The 18,037-nt window shown below is 48.3% G+C and overlaps 1 protein-coding gene across 5 annotated transcripts; it reads left to right on the top strand.

Moving 5' to 3' along the window:
• The first annotated feature begins 808 nt into the window (after positions 1 to 808).
• On the top strand, positions 809 to 15,687 carry SPINT1 (serine peptidase inhibitor, Kunitz type 1). 5 transcript variants are annotated; one of them, XM_015864543.3, is made up of 11 exons: positions 809 to 909; positions 1,077 to 1,558; positions 7,393 to 7,544; positions 8,092 to 8,230; positions 9,001 to 9,171; positions 9,669 to 9,695; positions 10,969 to 11,094; positions 11,866 to 11,916; positions 12,172 to 12,342; positions 12,933 to 12,989; positions 13,682 to 15,687. In XM_015864543.3, exons 2-11 carry the CDS (start codon positions 1,120 to 1,122, stop codon positions 13,876 to 13,878), a joined length of 1,530 nt encoding a protein of 509 aa, XP_015720029.2. In that variant the 5' UTR covers positions 809 to 909; positions 1,077 to 1,119; the 3' UTR covers positions 13,879 to 15,687. The 5 variants fall into 5 exon arrangements, with proteins under 5 accessions (XP_015720029.2, XP_015720030.2, XP_015720031.2 ...); XM_015864544.3 differs by having other exon boundaries at positions 809 to 850; XM_015864545.3 differs by lacking the exon at positions 10,969 to 11,094.
• The last annotated feature ends 2,350 nt before the right edge of the window (positions 15,688 to 18,037 follow it).

Raw genomic sequence — 18,037 nt, forward strand, 5'->3', positions numbered from 1 at the left:
CACTGGGGCTGCAGGCAGAAGCAGGCAGCAGAAATTGAAAACTCTGGATGTGAACAAGCTGAAGGCACAGCCATGGCTCACCATCTCTGTTCAGATGTTTGCCAATCAATACCATCCTGCATTTGCTGCTGCCTTTGAAGTGATGCCATATTTCATTAAAAATAATGTCCAGGCAAATTATAAGCACTCCCTGCACTCCTAAGCTCTGCGATAGAGAGATAAGAAGAGTTTACCCAGGGGCTTTTTGGACTGTTTGTAGAGGAAGGGGGTGGTACCAATGTAGCTGAGGAACAAGGGAATTTGATCTCCGCTCTACAGAAGCAGGAAGGTAGGGAATGCAACCGAGTTAGGGCAAACAGTATATACAAGAGGAATACTGTGCCCCCAAAGATTGAAACTAATAATTTTGAGCAGGAAACCTCTGGCTGTGGGTGCAGGCTGTGAGACCGAGCTGGGGATTGACTCATTTGGGTCAGAGAAACTTGCGCTCCGTGCCACCCCCCAGTGATGCCGGGCTGTGAGAGCTACCACCTTTCAGCACAGCAGGTCTGGGCTTTTGGCTGGCTGAAGCACAGCAAGGTGCTGGGTGCCCTTGCATCTCTGCAAGGAAGTGTATGGCTCTCAAACACCCAGGGTTGCACTGGGTGCTCCCTGTGAGCCTTCGCTCCCTTGCCAGCTGAGCTGGAGATGGTATCAGCCCGCTCTCCTCCCCTTCCTCTTACGCAACACAGCGTGGAGAGGAGTGACTTGATTTTTTTTCCCCTCTCTCTGGGAGTTGGTTTTCACTTCCTGCCCCTTCTGTGCCTTTGTCTGCACTGGACGCTGCTGAGGGCACACCTGAGGGGTGAAGGTATAGGGGACCAGGGGAACACCCCACTGCTGGCATCGGTCCCATCTAAGGCCATACAGGTGGGGGCTGAGAGCGTGGGTCTGGGGGTGAGCTGCAGGGTGGGGGGACATGTTGTCCACCTGGACAAACAGGGCCTTGGACATACTCCAGGTCCCTGCTCACCCCACGCTGGCATGTACCTGGACACCATCCCTCTTAGCTTGATCTCTCTTTTCTCTCCCTTTAGGAAAGGACTAGAGTCACAAGGTGGGGAGGATCGGGGTGCCGACATGGCCAGAGGAAGACCAGGTCCACAGACCGGACTCTGTGTCTGCCTGGTGCTGGTAGCAGGGGTGGTCTTCGGTGAAGAGCAGGAGAGAAAGCCCTTTGGAGAAACGTGCCTGGAGGACTTTACAGCAGGGATACCGGGCTTGGTGCTGGACACAGATGCCTCCGTCCAGAATGGAGCCACTTTTTTATCATCCCCCATGGTCCATCGGAGCAGGGACTGCATGAGGGCTTGCTGTAAGGACCCTGATTGTAACCTGGCCCTTGTGGAGCAGGACCCAGCCTTAGGGGAAGACCATATCCAGGGCTGCTTTCTCCTCAACTGCCTCTACGAGCAGACATTTGTCTGCAGGTTTGCCAGGAAGGTCGGCTTTCTCAACTTCTTGAAGAAGGATGTCTACGATACCTATCACCAGGCAATGCAGAATCATGGATCTAGTGGTAAGGAGTCCATAAACGATCTGTGCAAGCTGGGGATCGGAAAGCAGTGAGGGCTTTGGGCCTCATTTCTACCAAATATGATTTGTGCTGCTGCATTTCATCAATTCAAGATCTGTTCCTCAGTCTGCTCATTAGTAAATAGAGCAGGAGCCATTCTGTAACCTATTTGAAACGGGTGGAGCGTGTGTTTACCAAATGCAGGCTGGTTTTGATCCTTAAAGAGGCAGAGAAAAATATATTGTTTTTCTTCTTTCTCCCTCCTTGCTCCTCCCCTGCAGCCCTGTAAGGCTGGAAAGTGAAATCCTCTAAAATTGAAACATGCCTGTATTTAAAGGGCTGCATTAAGCTCCTAATTGCTTGGGGGCTGGAGGCAGGGCACAGTTCGCATACCTTTCCTTTTGCCACAGCTCCAGTCTTGTGAGGCCCCTCTATGGGACTTGTTGGGGCTGCTTGGTTTTGATCATATTGCATCCACTCTGTGTCTGTTTCTCTCTCCCAGCCTCCACTTACCTGCTCAGAAAGTTTGCACCTGGCCTAGAAATCCAAGTGGAAAACAAGCTAATCTGTAGCTGGCCACCAGCCATGTGCTTTGCAGTATCCTTAAAATGCCGTGTTCAGAAGCACTAAAACCAATTCCTCCTATTGCTTCCTTCCTCCCTTGTTTTGGAGGAAGCCTAACAAGCCTCTGACATGACTTGGTCTTTGGCAGCTTTAACCAGCTTACTGCCTGTGGAGGGATGGGCAGAGCTTCCAGGAAACATCCCCCAGCCCTCCAGCCCACCCCTGGGGCACAGTGCAGGTGTCCTGGGGAGCAGTTGGGTGCATGACTTGATCATCTGAGCTGTATAGTCTCAGATCTTCTGCTAAGATGTGCCAGCCTGCAAGGCCAACAGATTTTGTCAGAGTAGAGATGGCTCTCCTGCTCTCTCTTTCCCCTAGTCGCTTCCCACTGCATTTTAGGGCTTTCTCATGAATCAGAGCTCCTTGCTAGCAGCAGTCATTCCCATGCCTCCGGTCCAGTCTCAAAAGCCTTCCCATGGGGGTGCAGCTAGTGATGCACTGAATGCCACATCTCCAGGAGCAGAACTGGTGTGCTGGCAGCTGCCTGAACTCCTACGTGCTTTTCTGTAGGAAGAAATGGGAATGCATCATCCTCAATGCATCTTGGTTTCACAAGGTTAGATTAAAAATATGATGTGCTCTTGAGCAATGAGGTCCATTCACCTCTGCAGACCAGCAGGCTGCAGCCCCCTCCCCAGGCTGTCCATGGCTTTGCAGGGTTGGGTGTGGGGTGGCAGTGGTGGAGCAGGTGTTTTCACCACAGTGAAAATGGAGAACATGGCAGAAATGCTCTGTGTGCCCACCTGCAGCAATAAGGAAGTTGGATGTGGGTTTTGCTTCCGATTTGTTGGGGATACCTGAAGAGGCAGGATGAAACTGGGGGTAAGGAAGCTGTTTTCAGCACACTGGGCTTTCCTCCTACACGTTCCTCTTAGACCTAAGTTTGTGCTGCAGACAAAGCTGTCTGTTCACTGTTGTGCTGCTTCCCTGTGAAAATGCAAAGCTTTGTGGTTGCTCTGGACCTGGGCTGTCATCGTCCCCAGGGCTGGGCTCTGAAGAGGGGTAGGGAACTGTATGATGCCCTCCTTTATATGCTGTCAAGCTTCCTCAGAGCCCCAAGAGTGTGCTCGGTGGCAGTCTCCAGATGGGCTCTACAGAAATGAGGATCAAAAGCATACTTTTCTAGCCAATAGTGAAATATGTGTTTATGTGGCTCAGTGCCCCGGTGGGTGACATTAAAGAGAACAGCCACATGTCGTAGGATTCACAGTACTGCAACAACAGACCTGTTGGATTCAGAGGCTTATGACTTTTCAAGCGGAGGTAGACAACACTTGAAAGAAAGCACAGCTTTTCTGGGCTGCTGAAAGACAAATTTATTTGTGGAGTGTTTCCTGATAGAAAGAGCTGGAAGCTAGGAGGGGGTTATGGGGGAAGCATTGCATATGGAAACAGCACAGGGTCAGGGCAGCCTTGAAGTGTGCCACTGCCACCCTGCTGAGGCGTTACAGCTTCAGAGAAAACCTCTGGGTACTGGCAACAGCAAATGCTCTTGCTGGCATAACTAAGAAGCTCTATCCCCTTAAATCACTCCACAGCCTGAACTTTGCTGCGAGTTTTCTGCCTGGCTCACTGGGGAGGGGCAGGCTCACCTGCACTTTGCTGGTAATCATGGAGGCTGGTGTTGAGGTAACCACCATGAGCTTATTCTGGTCTGGGCAAACCAGTTCTGGGTGTGAGGCTGAAAAATAACCTCCCTGAACCTTTGTCCGTTTCTTGAACTGAACCCTTTGTGGGGGTTGTGAAACGTTGGGTGACACGCTCCTAATGCACAGTCTGGGTGGGAGACGGGTGGGTGGTAGGGAGGGTCTTGCAGCTCCAGCTGGGCTCCTGCCTCATGGCCTGCTGAGGGATCAGCTGAGCTGCTGGGTTCTCCTCCTGCAAAGCTTCATGTCAGCAAGTGTTGAGAACTGCATGAGTTGTGGGAAATCTTCCTAGTGTGGGTGTCTGGCCTTTTGGCTTGAGGGGCTGAAGTGAGCCATACCAGGGCACAGTGTTGGGCTGTGGGAGTGATGATAAACAAGCAGAGGCAATCTCAGCACATTCTGCTATATTGAGGTATCACTTTACAGTCTCAGGTTCCCATGGTGTGGTGTTATCTCTGTGAGTGCTGGAATGGAGGAAATCTGGTTTTCTGTGAATTTGTGTCACAAGGGCAGTAGTTGGTATGTGAGCACCAAAACAGAAATCCTCACACTGGGAGCTTTGCCTTCCACAGGGTTTTTCCAGCATGTTCCATTTCTGACATTAAGGTCCCTGCTGGGGTCTCCTCCCAGCCCTGTACTTACTTTTACAACTCTCATAGGAATTCAGTATCCTTCAAGTTTCTGTTTCCCATCAACTTTGGTTCAGGTTTGCTCATTGGTAGAGCTGAAGCCAAGTAATCCATTCACTGCATAAGCCTTGAAGTGGCATTAAATTATTTTTTAAAAAGCAAAAAACAGAAACTGAGGCCTGAATACCGTATGAGCCACTCAAATATGGAAGATTTTAGTTGTGAGCATTTACTCTATTGAGTTTTTATGCAGGATCAGTGACAAAGAAGATAAATCATTTTCCTATGTATTTTGATTGGAAACTGAAGTTGTCACTCAATGACGTGACTCCAGCAGCTGGTGCCCCACAGAAAAGTGCATGACGTGCAATGGCATCATAAAGCTTTAATATCCCTGTTAATTACAGACTTCTACAGAAACTTTCCAGAGTCCAAAGAGCATTAGAACAAAGGCAGCTTTCGTTTTTCAGATGGCCTTTCAGAGCCAAAGGAGCTGAATGGAGAACCTCCCTTCTCAGAGCAGTTTGTTGGTATTGACCCCAGCTCAGTGAGCACTTGTTTATGAAGCTCAGGTGGAGAACACTCACCAAAGGGTCAGTGATGAAAATACACCAATGTTGGTGAGCTTTCTCATAGTCTATGAGAGAAAGTAGAACCCTCTGAAAATGAAGTCCTTCATTTCTAGGGAAAGGTCCTCCTTGGTAGTCCATGCACACAAGCAAACCCTCTGGCTTTCTGGGGATGAGCACACATGGGGAACTTTGCTCACCAAAGATGGGATCTGGAGAGGTAGCTGACCCCATAATCAGAACCAACTCTTTGTTTCACTGTGCAATCCATAACTGAAAACAACTCAATCGACCTTCAGTAAAGCATTTTGTTTTTCTGTTGGTATTTGTGTGTTTGGTTGTTTTGGTTTGTTTTGGTTTTAAGTGCATGTGCTTAAAAATGTCAAGGAAAAGCACCACCTGGATTTGCTGTAAGTTAACGACCAATCTGTGACTGCAGAACTAACTGGTCTTTCCCCTGTGTCTGCCCCCACCTGATGGGTCGGGTTCATGCAATCAGGAGGCCCAGTGGAACAGTAGGAGCATCCATTTCCAGAGCTCATGGCGCTGTGTGCCACATAGCTGTGGGGCTGTTGTTTCCTAGTTTGTTTGGAGTGCATTGCCAGCTGCGGTCACTCCTTTGGCTACAAATGCTCCTGTGACCCTTGGCAAGATCTCTTGAAAGTAAAACAAAACTTCATTTATTTGTTTTGCCAGCCCTGATCAAAGCCAAGAGGGCCAGGCTGGCCCAGCACAGTTTGGTGTCTTCCAGCTGTCTTTGTGCCTCGCTGAGGCCAGTTTCTATCACTTTGGCAGGCAGCCCTTTGGAAGGAAGCAGCAGGGAGCAATGCCTCACCCAAAGGCCAAAGGACACTGGAGTGGACCCCTCTGCTTTTAATGGAAATGCCATCTTTCTGGCCTCTGCCTGTTTTGGTGGCTGCTGCTAAAAGCATCATCCCATGGTGCTACATGAGGAGGACTACAAGATAATGCTGGTGACAGACAGTAGAGAGCAGCTGGTGTAATGAAGTTAACCAGAAGCCCCGCAGCTGCACAGGGTGATTAAGTTGTTCTCACATTGCAAAAGGCAGCCTGACAATGAGGGAGGAGAGCTGCAGGTCTGCAGCCAGGAACAGTGCTCAAAGGGATGATTGATTTTGCTTGTTGTCTTCACCAAGTATCAAAAGATACTAGAAAATAGAAAATTCTGGATGTAGAATTCAAGATCTCTTGATCTTGTGACTGTGGTCTTGTGACTGTGGCCACTCTTGCCTGAGTACATACTGCAAAACCTTCTTTACTGCTTAAATAATTGATGAAGGAACTAACAAATGGCTTGTTTTTAATGTCAGTTTTGTTTGCATATATGCTTTAAACTACAGGTCCCTGCTCTAGCAAGAGGCAGCAGGTGGGACATGAATTCAGAAATACAGCAGAAAATTAAGACTAGGTCTGAAACAGTGAAAGTAATTAACTGATGGAATAGGTTTCCAGCTAAAGGCTTTGGGCAGTAATCCACTTCTTCAGTTCCAATTTTATAAAAATGGCAGTGACACATCTAGATTGAAAATGAAAACTGATGCCTTTCCAAAAGGCTCAGTTTGAACCCAACCATTGAGTCCTGGTATGGGAACTACCAGGTGGTGTTTTATGGTCTGAGCCAAGCAGAAGGCCTTCAGACCAAAAGGAACAATGAGTCAGGCTCATTGTGTGTCACTGCACCGTCTGACCTTGCTGGCACTGGCAGAGATCAGTTTTCATCTCTTATACTCACTGTTTGTAGATGAGTTTAATGGCCTGCGGGGGCTGCTAGTAAGCCAGTCTGTGGAATGAGACAAAAAATAGCAATGGCGTGAATGGCATTTGTGTGCTTTTTCTAAGGCACCTGTGTCAGAGAGTGGGGCAGATGAGGTGGGGTCCAACTTGATCCCACCTTGCACAGCTCCAGTTAAGCACACAACGCAGTGCACAGAACCAGCAGAAGGAATTATGAGAGTCCATTCCACATTCTTTACCGCCCACATCAGGTCATCTCTATAAGTGATGGGGTGGAGATTGTTCTGTGCTGTTTGCGGGGCTGTGGTCCTGCTGCTGAAAGCGCAGCGGCTGTAGCCACAAGGAAAGCCTCCTCCTGGGATTCCTGTGGGCAGACGTGGCTCAAAAGGCACTGCCAGAGTTGTGGACTTATTAAACGGCTGAGGGCAGCAGTAACGGTACTGATCATGTGTTGTTTGCACAGGCTGCAAGAAGCACAGCTGTATCAAAGCGTTCTCCTTTTAGTGGATGGCATCCATATTGATTTACCCTGGAAGAGTCCCCTTTTCTCATAATGTGAATAAGGACTGGAGGTCTGCCTCCTACCAATGTTTTGCTCTTCTCTTCCTCCACAGATGACCGTCCTCCAGTAGCCCGTGCTGGCATGGACATGCGGGTGCAGCCAGGGGAGCCAGTGATGCTGAGAGGTGCAGACAGCACAGATGACCATGGGATTGTCACGTATGAATGGAAACAGGTCCTTGGTGACCCCTCTGTAGAGATAACGGTAAGGAGTTGCACAAAGGAAGCAATTTGGTTTCTGTCACATGCAGTTGCTCTGTGTTGGGATTTCCAATTTAGCTGAGCTGGAGCAGAAGCCAAGGCTCCTGACTAGCTCCAGCATCTCTAGGGCATGGACACTACTTTGTAGATGTTTAATGGGATTTGTGGCTTTAGAAGAGCAAACAGTTGTTGTAAAACTTCAGCAAAATACTCTAGAAAGCCTGTGGAGCTCTTGTGGCACCTTCTTGGGAGAGTTAATTTACCAGCTAATGGCTGATTTTGAGGAGCAGCAATATCTAGCTGTAAGGGGCTGTGGAAATCTGGAGATGCTGCTCTCCTTCTTCCTTTCCCTTAGCTCAGCCAAAGCAACTTCCAGGAAAAAAACAACTCAAAAAGCAAAATCCTAAGCCAAAGCACTGGGCTATTTTTAATGCCAGAGTTCTGCTTGGGGATTTGCAACCAAGCTTGTTTCTTCCTCATACAGCAGAAACGTGGGCTTCATTCATCCTCTCATTACACATGCCTTTTCTGCTTTTATTTTGCATTCTCAGATGCATGAAAAAGACCAGGCAGAAGTCTCCAACCTACAGGTGGGCACTTACGTTTTCCAGCTTACTGTCACGGACACTGCCCAGCAGCAAGACTTCAGCAACATCACCATCATAGTGCTGAATTCTGAGCAGACTGAAGGTGAGCCCACAGACATCTTGTTAGTGTGCCTGAGCTGGGGAGCTCTGCCAGCCCTATTCTCAGGGGGCAGGTGGGAAAAGAGCACAGTCAGCAGGGTGGGCTTGCATGTCAACTTCTCACTGTAGAACCCTGAACCTGAGAAACAGTGAGAGTCTCTGCATTTAAGGGTTTTCTCATCCTCTCATAGAAGAGGTGGCCTGCAATCTGATCCCCTCTGCATGCCATTGCCCCCTCTACGGGGTAATCCCAGAGTAGCTGGATCCTGGGGGTACATCTGAATGCAAAAGAGTGAAGAAGCTAAAAGGACTTGTTGACCCCATGGTTTTATTGGGAAGGGCCCAATTCCCTTAAGCCACAGGACAGGTGAAGCCATCTGTGCGATGTTCAAAATGGCCCTGGCGTTATCTGTATGTTTTAATATAGTGGCCTTGTTTAATGATCAAAGTATTCAGCATTACAACTGCACTGGGGCAATGAATTCTTGGACAAGTTCTTGGACTCCTGAAGCAAGGAGTTTTACAGCTGAACTCTTTGCTGTTTGCTTTTATGCATATGGCACCTTCCAGTTTGATTTAGTACTCTGTCCTCTGATAGAAGAAAATGTAATATGTGATTCCCTACTTACCTTCTCCATGTCACTTGGGATTTTGTAATTTCTTTTTCAGACAAACATCTGCACTGTTGACAAACTTTCCTTTGGAAGATTTTATTTTCTGTATGTGCAGGTAAAACATGTTAACCAGACCCCTTTATTTTAACTTTCTTGATAGAGCATTGCTTGAGTCCAAAGAAGGTTGGCTGGTGTCGGGGTTCATTTCCACGTTGGTTTTATAACCCAACTCTTCAGCAGTGTCAGGAGTTCATTTTTGGTGGCTGCAAACCTAACAAGAATAACTACTTACGAGAAGAGGAGTGTCAACTTGCCTGCAGGAATGTTAAAGGTGAGTCTGCTTCAAAAATCAGTCCCTTCTTTCTCATAGGTTTGGGATGTCCCTATGAGCAAGTACTGCACCTCTGTGGCTGGCAGATAGAGTCTGGAGAGCTGGGGAGATGAAGCTGATGAGGGTCCCACAGTGCCCAGCTCCTGGATCTCTGTTCCCCTAGTTGATGACAGATCAGCTTTCCTTAGCATCAGTCATCACCACTGGCCACATGTTGGTGTAACCAACCTGGATGGGCATCGGCAAGAACTGGCTCCTTCTGGCACAGTGTCTTCAGTGCCAGATGTCCCTGCTACGTCCCTGGCTGCACAGACCCTCACCAAATTTTCATCCAGCATCCTTAACCTAAATTCTGTATTTCTGCTCCTCACCACTACAGGGCTGTGTTCCAGAAAATACACATTTCTTAGGTGAAACATGAAGCAATATAAAGCTGATCCTAAGCTGACAAAGTAGTGTGGTGGTAAATTTACTTATTTTTCCTCTTGTTTCTTCAGGCTCTGTCAGTGGGCGACAAATGCCAGGTAAGCCTTCTGCTCCTCTATGTAATCCTGCTGTAATCTCAGGCTTAGTGTCTCATATCCATTCCTGTGGCTTTTTGATTAGCACTCAGTGTGGAAAGTGAGGTGTCTAGGACTAATTTCTTTACCAAACCTTTCACTTTCATGTCATAGGATAATTCAGGTTGGAAATTATGCCTGGGGCACAACCCACTACTCAAAGTACGGCCAGGGTTGAGTTATGTCAGGTTGCCTAGGGCTCTATTCAAGCTACTTTTGGGTATCTCTGAGGAAGGAGATTTTATGTTCTCTCTGGACAGCCCTCTTATTTGTTTTCCCTTCTGTTTGAATCAGTTTCCCTTATTGGATCATGTATCTGTTGCTGCTCACCCTATTACTATTCATCTCCAAAAAAGTCTGTCTTTTTCCAAAACTTCACACTAGGTCATGTGCTCCAACCTCTTGCTGCATCTCTGCTGCTTCATTCCAGCATGCTGGTGTCTGTTGTTCACTGGAGAGCTCAGACTTGGGCAGAGCACTGATCAGCTGGGACCACCTCAGGGGCAGAGGAGAAAGGCCACTTGTCTCTGCCAGCTCTCCCAGCCTGCTGTGAATTTGGACATCCTTGCCACAAGAGCTCTCTGCTAATTCACATTCACCATGTCCACCTTGACTCCCAGGGCTATTCTGCACAACTTTATTTCTTCTTGGCATCCAGACACTGTTCTTGCGTGGAGTTGTTCTGTCTCAGGTGTGGGGCTTTTAACTCTCTGCTTTGTCTTTGCATTTGCCTTTGCACTTTATGAGCAGAGTTGGAAGCCTTCCACCTGCTCAGCTCTCCCTGCATGGCACTGAGTTCCCTGCTTCCCACATTTTTTGTATTGCTCACAAAATTCTAAGTGATCTTCCTCTTCTGCAGCTCCACTGCCCCAGACTCTGCCCTTAAGCCAGGGACCTGGGAAGTCAGTGGGCACTCCTTCCCAGTAAACACGGAGGCAAAGAAGGTATTGAGTACTTCGGCCACATCTGGTTCTTTTGTCACTGTGTCCCCATGGTGACTGGGGCATTACCATGCCTTGCCTCCAGCTTCGGTGCTGTTTTGATGGGAAGCATGGCTGTTCCCAGAGCAGTGCTTGGCTTATAAGCAAGAAATGATTTTCTTCTTTTTTGAGTTGAGTGTCACAGAAGAGAAGCCTTTGCCAGCCCTATCACCGCTTTTTAAGCCCTTCATAACACATCTGCTTGGCAGGGAAAATGAACAAATTTTAATGAACTATCTGAACTGTTTCTGACACAGTATGCAATGGGAACTGTCAGGCCTCCTCGTTCAGATGCAAGGATGGCTGCTGCATTGATGCCTATCTGGAGTGTGATGAAACTCCAGACTGTGCTGATGGATCAGACGAGGTGTATTGTGAACAGTGTAAGTTCTTCACATTCTGGCTTAGAAAACTTAGTATCTGCACAGGGATGAGTGCAGTGCTCAATGTTTGACTCTGCTTTTTGTTGCTCTGTATTCTCCTGATCCTGCATGAGCTTGCACTATTGCCATATTTTCAGGTTCTGCCATCTCCCATATCTCTGACTGCTACAGCTGATCTCCCCGCTGGGATGTTTCCTCCTACTCTCTTCCCTGTGCCTGCCTGTAAGACTTCAGAGCCTGCCTTCCCCTCCCCTTCCAATGTTTTATTCCTGAATGATCATACTAGTTTATGGAGGTGGGAAATTAAGCCATGATTTCTCCCAAATGGTCCAGCATCAAAAATCCCCTTAACACCCTCACATTATGCTAATATAAATGCACAGTGGTGAGCTGCCAAAGTCTGTAATCTCTTCCTCCTCTCTCATCCTCTTCACTGAATTCACGTAATCTCTTCCCTATCTGTGGGCATTTTGTTACCTTTCCAGGCTTCCTATTTTGCCCTCTCTTATTTCCTAGACTAGCGTTTTTTCATACTTCTTAAAACCTGGAGTGAGAATATTTTCCCCTTTTTTTCTTGGTGGAAAAATCTAAGAAAGTTGAACTCAAACTGGGAATCATTTCTAGTTACTACACTGTATTTTCCCATGTTCCTATCATAGCTTTGAGCTACCTACAAACCTCAGGGTGTATCTCCCTTTCCCTGGCTTGTTGTAGCAAATAACTGTGCTGCAGTGCCCCAACTAAGATTAATATAAAATATTTCTCTTGCAGATGCTCGTGAGTTCAATAGGCTGCAGAAAATCAATGTCACACGTAAGCAAGGTACATACTGTCAGGAGCACTTTGGCTGACATCTGCCAGCTCTTGCCTTTTCATTCAGCCCGGTGTTCCATAGTGGCAGCTCACCTTGGCTTTGCCAACTTGAGCATCTGCCTGCTGGGCAGTGGGCACCTGAGTGCTATGGGTCTCACCGTGGTTGCCCTTTGCTGCAGTGCTCGTGCTCTTCTATCATGAGCAGAGGCTGGTGCTCAAACAAGATGCTGCTTGGGCTAGAGCACCTCTCCTTTGCTTTACCAGCTCACTGCGTGGACTTGCCTGACACTGGACAGTGCACAGAGAGCATCCCTCGCTGGTACTACAATCCCTTCTCTGAGAAATGTGACCGCTTCACCTATGGGGGCTGTGATGGCAACATGAACAACTTTGAAGAAGAGGAAGAGTGCATGAAATCGTGTTCAGGTGTCACAAGTAAGCAGGAACAGTGAGGGCTGGAATACCGATCAATCTTGGAAAATCCCTCCAGATTAATTTCTGTGGTGACAAAGAGGCTGTGACTTGGAGCCTTCAAACAAAGCAGCTCTGTTCTCAAATCCTGGCCATGCCCCACAATGTTCTGCAGTGTATTGATATGAGCAACAGTGCATGTCTACAGCATGTCTGCAGTGCAGCCTGTCATTTGTCAGAGCTGGATAAAATTCTGTAGATGCTAATGCTTAGAAAGGTGCAGAGAAGCGTGACAAAACTAGCCAGAGGTATGGAATGGCCACTCTAAAGAATGTCATTTTCTAGCTTGGCTCCAGTTCCCCACAAGTGGGAGGAGAGAAATGAAGAAAATTCTCCATATTAGGCAAAAGTTCTAAACAATCAAGAGGGAAACGTTTCACACTGTAGTGCTCTACAGGCAGTGCTGTGGAGGCTAACAGCATAAATAGGAGGAATTCTGATGCTGTATGCGTTCAGTCTTTTCACAGTGCTGGAAATGCACTCCTCAGAAACCTGTCTAGGCACTTGTTCCCTTTTTTGTAAAACTCTTTTCTCCCTTCTTATTCCCAATTCAGAAAGAGATGCCATTGGTCGGAGATGGGAAACCTTTGAACCTCACACTGATATGTTAAGTGAGTAACAGCTCCTCATACAGAGCTTATTTGTTGCTTTCACTCTGCCCTGAAAAATATTTTGCCCTTTCTTGGAAATATTAACCTCTTCCCCACTCCCCCTCTGAGACCAAGGGAACAATGCAGTGTTTGTAGGACACTAACAGGGTCTAGAGAGAATTTTCATGCACCTCTGGTCCAATTTCTGCTTTGTGACTCTGTAGATCATTGCAGAGGCTTCTCATTTCTTTTCCATCAATCTGCATGAATGCTGCAGTGTTCAACATCAAAAAATGTCACAGTAAATTCCTCCTTGGAGCTGTGTTTACAAAAGGACCACTAAATTCTGGAAAAAAAAAAAAAAGAAAAAAAAGAAAAAAAAAGGCAGTGCTGGAGAAGAGTCTGACATTTATAGATGTGTCAAATGGCCAATTCTGCCAGAGTCACCAAATAGCCTTTAGAGGGCGTGGTGCATCCAAGAAATGATGGAAGCTGTGATCTGGGAGAACGGTGATACTCTTGCCAGACCCTTTTTCATGCAGTTGTCTTCTTCACTTAGTTTTGCAGTGCCCACCCTGCTGTCAGCCCACACTTCCTCCTCTTTGCCAGCAGAGCTTCTCCAGCAGCTTTTGTGCTTGCTTGTTCCTAGTGTGCTGCTGCAGATCTTGTGGAGCAGACCCCCTAACTTGTTCATGTTCGTGTGTCCTTTGCAGGTGCCTTTGAAGTGGTGATAGCTGTCCTCCTTGGGATCTGCATCATGGTGGTTCTGGCCATCATAGGCTACTTCTTCCTGAAGAACAGAAGGAAGAACAGCCGCCGCCGCCAGCCAACCACCGCTACCAACTCTACCCTGTCCACCACGGAGGACACTGAGCATCTGTTTTACAATGGTGCCACCAAACCAGTCTGACCTGTTCCTGTCTCTCCCCAGCCACCCACTGGGACATTCCCAAGAACTTCTGGAGTTTTGCTTTTAGATGGGGGCCTGTGTCTGTACGGCTCTTTCTTAGAAGACACTGGTAGCCTGAGGCCAAGATCTAGCCATGGTTTGGCAGTAATGTGGTTCTAATTTGGCTAAATGGCTGCTCTGGACTTGAGATCTGAGAGCATTCTGATGCTCTCTGAGGTCTATCCCTTCCTAACCTCAAACAATCCAGTGAAACTCTGAATGACATCTTTCTTCCTGCTCAAACCTGGAGCGCAGCTCAGCTCTGCTTACCGAAGGACCCCGAGATTGAATCTGTGTAGCATTCATAATGGTGAATGGTACAAGCTCACCACGGCCAGCAATTCTTTTTTTGCAGTGCCACTTCCTGCCACTCTGCTTCAAGTTTTCTGCCCTCTCCCCAAACCTGTGCCAAGTTGCCCTGCCTTCCAGCTGTCCTTCTGGTCGTGGTGAGCCCCGTGTGGGCTGCATGCTTCTGGTAACTGGCTGGACCTGTTCTGAGAGCCCTGCGACACTCTCCAGTGGTTTCTGTTCTCAAGACGGAAGGAAAAACAAATAACCTGTTTTAATTACTAGGCTTTGCTTTTTAACAGAAAAGCGCACCTAGAGTTTTTCTACCTGGCTACCATGTTGCAGCCACCTAAGGATAGTATGTGTCCTCCACTTATGAGTTGCCCTGGTTGCTTTTCCAGTGTTCATTCTGACCCTGAACACAATGACAAAATACCTATTTATTCTCACATGAAATGAAAGGGAATGCCCCACCTTTTCCCGCTGATGGTGAGGGGAGGGCAGAAGGATCCAATTCCTCATTGCTGCTGTGGTGCCAGCTAGTGCTGCCCATGGGAAATCTCTGCTCCCAGAGAAACCCCGGGGGAAGCACTGCTTGCAGTGCAGGAAACATGCTTGAGGGAGGAAGGGAAGGAGATGTTGGTGGGGCACAGTGAAGGGATGCTTGAAGGAACCAGAGGGTTTCCTGGAGGCACTGATGCCACCTGTGTAGTCCTGGCTGTGCCAGTGAGCAGAGCTGGTAGCTGATGCTTCCTGCAGGAAGCTTGTGCTGCTGCTTCAGTGTTACTGCCCTCTCCTCTGAGCACACAGCCTCACACCTAAGTCCCTGGCATCAGGAACATGGCCAGACAATCTCCCCAACTGTCCTCCCACCCCAGTGGGCCCAGAGCTCATCCCTGGCCCTGTGGCAGGGTGTAACGCCTCCACCTCATTGAGGTGCTGTGTCTTCCCCATGGCTGATGGAGCAGGGTGCCCAGAGCTTTGTATGGCTGCATCTCCAGCATCAGGCTTGTGCCTCTGGATGCTGAGGGCTTCTGCTGTGAACAGAAGCTGATGTTCCTGTAGTCCCTGGTACGCTCTGTCTGCTGTGGGGTTGGTACCAGTCCCTGAACCCCTGTGCCTGCTGCTCCTAGAAAACTGCTGTGAAAAGAGGAAATCAGGGTGTGTGTGTGCGTGTGTGTGTGTATGGGTGTAAGAAAGCACAAATTCATGTACAGATTTTAGTTTAAATTCTTGGACCCTTTCAAGGCTGGAAGGGAGGAAATGGCTGCCCACAGCCTGGTGGCAGTCCAGCTGCATGTCTCTCCCTGTTGCGGGAGGGCTTGTTTGATTCCCCCATGGCTCTTCATGGTCTGTCTTGTATCATTTCTTCCATTGCTCTGTTTTTCTTCCAGCCTATGCAATAAACTTACCATCTTGATTTACTTTTTGTGCACCTGCTCCAATAATACAAGTTGCAATAAAAGGGAATTGTTTATCTTATCTGTCTTGGGAGTGGTGTCTGAAAACCAATGACCCGCAGAGGGGAAGGTGCTGTTCCCATGCCTGCTATCTCCCACCCTTTCATCTGCAGGTGTTGCTGCAGCCATGGTCCTGCGGTTTGGGGGGGAGGGGGGCACACCACGAACAGGTGAATGCAGCAGGTAGGATTAACCAGAGAGAGAAGCCCTTCCTTGGGAGTGCTGAGAGTGAGATCATTGCCCACTAATTCAGAGATGAGGCAGGGTGTAACCTGAAACTGGGCTTCAGCTGGTCAGACAGGTTCTGGTCTGAAACCAAGAGCAGACACTACACTTCAAACAGAACCTGCTCGAGCTGCATCTCTGGGCTGGCAATGGCTCAGGCACAAGATAATGGCAAGGGATGTACATTAAACTTCACTGAACAGGCAGCACAGGGTGTCTCAGCACTGCTCCCCTTTACAGGAGGGTTTTCTTAGCTGCAGACTGTGCTTTGCTGTCACTGTCACCTCCCCCACAACACCCCATCCCCCAACGCACACCAGCTGCCCTGTCCAGCTGCTGACACCCACATTGCCCCTGTGTGCTCTCTGAAGGGTCACCCAGGAGGCACTCAGGCCTGCTGATGGAGTCACCAGTCCCAGTGTGGAGTGGGCAACTCACTGTGGACGCTAGAGGCCAAGGCTGCCTCCCTCGATATACCCTAAGAGAGAAGACTGTGTTTTTACACTCTCATTCATTGAAGACATGCCATTGTGTTTCAAGTTGTGATGGAGGGCACGAGGGGCATCAGGAAGTCATTACAACACAGCACAGTGAAGCACAGAAACTCTGCTGCTGCTCAGCTGCACACCCAAGCCCTGCAAGACCAAGTTGCACCATGTGGGGTCACCCTGCCCTGACTGCACACCCCATTGCAAGCAGAGCCCTGGCTCCCTGCTTCTGCCTGACAACGTGCAAATCTCAGCTCTCCCCCTGCCTGCAGCCAGAGACAAGCAGCTCTGTGCTGCCTTGGTCTTTTCAAGGCAGAGCCATATCACCCCATGGCAAATGCATTGCTGTGCTGCTGCCCAGAGGGTCCCACAGCCTGGGACCGACTGTCTGAGCTTCTGAGTGACTTGTTCCCAATGGTCCCTGGCAGTGCTGTGTGGGACCAGAGGCAGGAAGCATTAGCTCACAGATAAATATTGGATGTCTCTGTCTCCCCTATGGCACAACGGCTCTGTAAACATGGCAGCTGGCACCGCAGGGGTTGGCCCTGCCTGGCAGTCTGGAATATTGTCTCCTGCACAGAGGACACGGCGATGTGCTGCTTTCTGATATGTTGCTTCTGCTCCCTGTGCTAATTTGTTGCCTGAGGAAGAAACTGTTTTGGCTTTGAGGTCAAACAGTTTGTTCAGGTTATCAAGAAAGCTCTCAGCCCATGCAGAAGGAGGAGTGGGCCTGTCTTCCTGCTCTGCAGAATGTAAAAAGAAATCCTGAAGGCTGTTTCTCCCCCTAACTAGAAGCATTGGCAATGACAGGACTTACTCTACAGACGTGCTCTAAGCTCTTAAATGTGGCTCCCAACTGAGGAAGAGCTCTGCAGCTTCAAAGCTCCATTGTTCTGCCCTTCTCTTTCCTTCCACATTTGGGTAACAGCCTCCTGGGGTTTGAATGAGTAAATGAACCCCGGCAATCATTAAATAAGGGGGTACACAAACTGATCTGGGGTTGTCTGTGCAAGGCGTTGGCGTCACTCAGGGCCTGTGTCTGCAACACTTGTCCTGTTTGAAGACATTCTTTTAGAGTTAGATCAGATGCAGATTTGAAGTGCCATGGCTATTCCAGAATTTAGAAAGCAAGCACTGCTTGCTAAAGTGGTGCCTGTGTGGGAAATGGGCTATGAAAGCTTTCCAGGCACTCTTATTTTCCTTGACGAAATGGAGAGAGAAATTGGAAATACTCTGCATTGGTCTTCAAGCACAGAACTGTGTGTTACTGTAATAATTTACAGTTACTGGGAAATAGAGTCAGCAGTGAAAACATTTATTTAAGAGAAACTGTAGCTGATCCACTTGGTTCTGCAACATGGACTGTAAAAATGTTAGGAGGAGCTTTTTTGCAAGGCAGTTTGGCTGACCAGCATCAGAGGGAGACATCTGTTTCCTAAGCAAGGTGCCACTTGAGGTGTTTCGAGTTACTGTAGAACTTCATCAATGACTGCTGCTACAAAATGTCCTCATCCAAAGCTGCATCAGAAGTTTTGAAACTTGCCACTGATTCCTTTAACAGATCTCCAGGACTTCTAGCAAAGACCAGGCCCAGTGATTAATTACTGTGTATGCCACATTGCCAGAGCCTGCCTGCATGAGAGGCTGTAGGGGATGGCA

Source organism: Coturnix japonica, chromosome 5 (genome assembly GCF_054131305.1).
Source record: "Coturnix japonica strain WE chromosome 5, WE-NBRP24, whole genome shotgun sequence".
Classification (NCBI taxonomy): domain Eukaryota; kingdom Metazoa; phylum Chordata; class Aves; order Galliformes; family Phasianidae; genus Coturnix; species Coturnix japonica.

Coding starts and splice junctions, on each gene's coding strand:
- SPINT1 (XM_015864543.3), top strand. CDS start 1,120: ATGGCCAGAGGAAGACCAGGTCCACAGACCGGACTCTGTGTCTGCCTG. Junction 11,095..11,865: donor CGAGGTGTATTGTGAACAGT/GTAAGTTCTTCA, acceptor TTTCTCTTGCAG/ATGCTCGTGAGTTCAATAGG. Junction 12,343..12,932: donor ATCGTGTTCAGGTGTCACAA/GTAAGCAGGAAC, acceptor TTCCCAATTCAG/AAAGAGATGCCATTGGTCGG.